At 37.7% G+C, this 3,154-nt stretch overlaps 1 protein-coding gene across 1 annotated transcript; it reads right to left on the bottom strand.

Moving 5' to 3' along the window:
* Window positions 1-392: 392 nt before the first annotated feature.
* Window positions 393-1,780, bottom strand: LOC123231989 (zinc finger protein 883-like). The gene has a single exon (XM_044658315.1). The coding sequence runs from the start codon at window positions 1,408-1,410 to the stop codon at window positions 541-543; it is 870 nt and encodes a 289-aa protein (XP_044514250.1). The 5' UTR covers window positions 1,411-1,780; the 3' UTR covers window positions 393-540.
* Between the last annotated feature and the right edge of the window lie 1,374 nt (window positions 1,781-3,154).

Below are 3,154 nucleotides of genomic sequence, written 5' to 3'. Positions count from 1 at the left end.
TATACATTGAGGAAGCTACCTCCCATGACTTTACCAATTGGGTTCCTTCTATATGCAGATGCCTCTTTCTATCTGTATCTAGCCTTGTTCTAGAAATCCAGTTGTCTGCTGGCTATCTTCATTTAAATATCCAATCAATGCATCTAAACTTAAAACAATAAAAACTAGACTCATTATTTTCCAAATTTCCTGCTTCTGATGGAGGTGGTGTCATTCTCTCTCAATGGGGCTTATAAATAAAGTAGAGCTGCTCTGCCCCATTCATATCAATTTTTGATGAAGACCAAATGATTCTGAAGTCAGGATGTCACATTCCTGTGCTTCTAAGGAATACTTCAGCTATATGTTCTCTAGAACTGTCATTCAAAGTATTTAATTATCATTTTAGCCATCCAAAAACATTTAAGCTATCTGCATGTGGCACCAGATTAGGTGCTACCAAAAGTTAGACAAACAATGAGCCCTGCCTTTGAACTTGTAGTCTTTAATGAGGTCTTGCCCCAAAGTAATTTTTGGGAATTCCCCACCATATTAAGAGAGTCACTCTCTGGTATGGATTCTCTGGTGCTGAATAAGTTTTGAGCTGTGACAGAAGGCTTTTCCACATTCACAACATTCATATGGTTTCTCACCAGAATGAATCCTCTGATGTTGAAGAAGGTTTGAGCCATGACTGAAAGCCTTCCCACATTCATTACATTCATAAGGCTTTTCCCCAGTATGAGTTCTTAAATGGTCAATGAGAACTGCAAGTTGTGTAAATGCTTTCCCACATTCATTACATTCATATGGTCTCTCTCCACTATGAACCCTCTGATGTTGAAAAAGGCTTGAGCTCCAATTGAAGGTCTTGCCACATTCATGACATTCATAAGGTTTCTCCCCAGTGTGAATTCTCTGATGTGCAATAAAGACAGACCGGTGACTAAAAGCTTTTCCACACTCATTACACTGATAGGGCTTTTCTCCAGTGTGAATTCTTTGATGCCGAATAAGGTCTGACCTTCCTCTGAAGGCTTTCCCACATTCATTACATTCAAAGGGCTTTTCTCCAGTGTGAATTCTTTGATGTTCAATAAGGGTTGATCTGTGACTAAATGCTTTGCCACATTCATTACATTCATAGGGTTTATCTCCAGTATGAATTCTCCGATGCCTAATAATTTCTGATCTCTGGCTGAATGCTCTCCCACATTCATTACATTCAAAAGGTTTCTCTCCAGTATGAATTCTCAGATGCTGAATAAGGACTGAGCGCTGACCAAAGCTTTGGCCACAAGTATCACATTTATGAGGTCTCACTCCTGTAGGAACACTCTGTTCTATAATAAGATTTGAGTTTAGGCCCAAGTTTCTCCCAAATTCAGCACAATTATGGCCTCTCTCCTCTCTGGGGGTTTCTTCATGCATGACTTTCACCTGTGCCTTTCTCTGTTGGGAAAGAGAATCTCTCCATCTCTTCTTTGCTGGGATTCCCACCTGACTATCTAATCTGCTTTGAAGTTCATAGGTTCTTCGAAATTTGGGTTTCTGAAGAACATCTGTTTGGAGTATTTCTGATATTGTTCCACAAGATTCTATTTCTTCAGAAATTTCTTGCTTTGGGATCAGTAACTTGTTGTCAGTCCTGGTCTTATAACCTGAAATTATAAATGGAAAGTAAAAAAAAAAAAAAAGTCACCTGTTCTCTAATTGATAGGAAGGGAAAGAAATTCATGGAGACAGATGACAATTATGGAATTATAACTTCAAAAAGCCTTGGATTTGGAATTAACTATAAGGTTATTAGTGAAATCCTCTCTCTGATATATGAATCATAGAGTTGGAAGGGACCTCAGGAGTCTAGTCCAACTTGGTCATTAGATTCCCTTCCATAACATCCTTGATAAATGGTCATCTACCCTTTACTGGAAGATTTCTAGAGAAGGAACCTTCTACCATTAGAAGCAACCCATTTTCTTTTATATAGCTTTTTCTTTAATGAGCTGAAATCTGCCCTATATGTCCTTGCCACAGTTCCCCAGGGCTGTGGAGAATATATCTAATCTCTCTTCTACTTGACAAAACTTCAAATACTTGGAAGACAGTTACTAAGTCCCCTTTCCAAATTGAAGGTGATGGCTAAGAGGGTCCTATAACTTTGATAACTTTCAAAAGTTATTTTACAAACTGATGAAAAGATAGGAAAATAGAATAGAAGACTGGTGTTGCAATGGAATGGTAAGTGTCCTCTGCATAAGGTAATGGGAATCCAGACAAGATGACATAAGAATTTTGCCTAGTGATAAAGAACAGTTGCATATGAAATTATAGGATAAGCATGAAACCTGCAGGTAAACTCAAGCCAGAGGGAGAACTATTATTAGAAATGTGAGAAGGAATTCAGATGAGCTAATGAGTAGCAATTTGATGGGATGATACTTTTGGTTTCTAATCATAAAGTCATATTCGTCTGTCTTTTCTCTTTCCCTATTCCCCTCTGATATCTGAACAGTTACTAAGTCTTGAAATTTCTTCCATTAAAATATCTTTTAGAACTGTCTTCAAATATTTCAAAGACTCTCATGTCATGAGGGATTAGATTTATTTTATTTGGTCAGAAGGGGGCAGAACTAGGAGCAATCAGTGAAAGTTTCAAAGAAGCAAATCTGGCTTTGACATAAAGGAAAACTTCCTAATGATTCAAGCTATCCCAAAGCAGAATAAATTGCCCTGGTATGAAATATCGAGCTCCCCTTCAGAAGAGGTTTCCCTAATTTGGATGACCATTTGTCCAGAAAATTGTAGAAGAGATTTTTTTTTGAGTATGTATTGGACTAGATTGTGGTCCTTTTAAATGAATTTCTGTGATTCCTAAATCTGTCTCCTCTCCCTACTACATTTGGCAACATCATCGAAGAATTCCTCAAAATGCACTTCTCTTGGTTTCCATGACACTATGCTTTCTTGGTCCCATAATCTTTTCAATGTCCTTTGTCTCTCCACTTTCTACTCTAGCTAAATGCAACATTCCCCAATGGGTTAATTTCCTTCATGTATCTTACTATTCTGGTACATATCAGCATTTCTGAAATTACCTCTCTAAGTATTTCCCCCACAAAAAAATAAACATAGTCCTGGGCCCTAACTCTTGAGTTAGCATTAAAGTTCCTAT

Source organism: Gracilinanus agilis, chromosome 1 (assembly GCF_016433145.1).
Source record: "Gracilinanus agilis isolate LMUSP501 chromosome 1, AgileGrace, whole genome shotgun sequence".
NCBI lineage: Eukaryota > Metazoa > Chordata > Mammalia > Didelphimorphia > Didelphidae > Gracilinanus > Gracilinanus agilis.
Note: the sequence above shows the minus strand (reverse complement) of the source record. Positions and strands in the feature narration are given on the sequence as shown.

Coding starts and splice junctions, on each gene's coding strand:
- LOC123231989 (XM_044658315.1), bottom strand. CDS start 1,410: ATGCATGAAGAAACCCCCAGAGAGGAGAGAGGCCATAATTGTGCTGAA.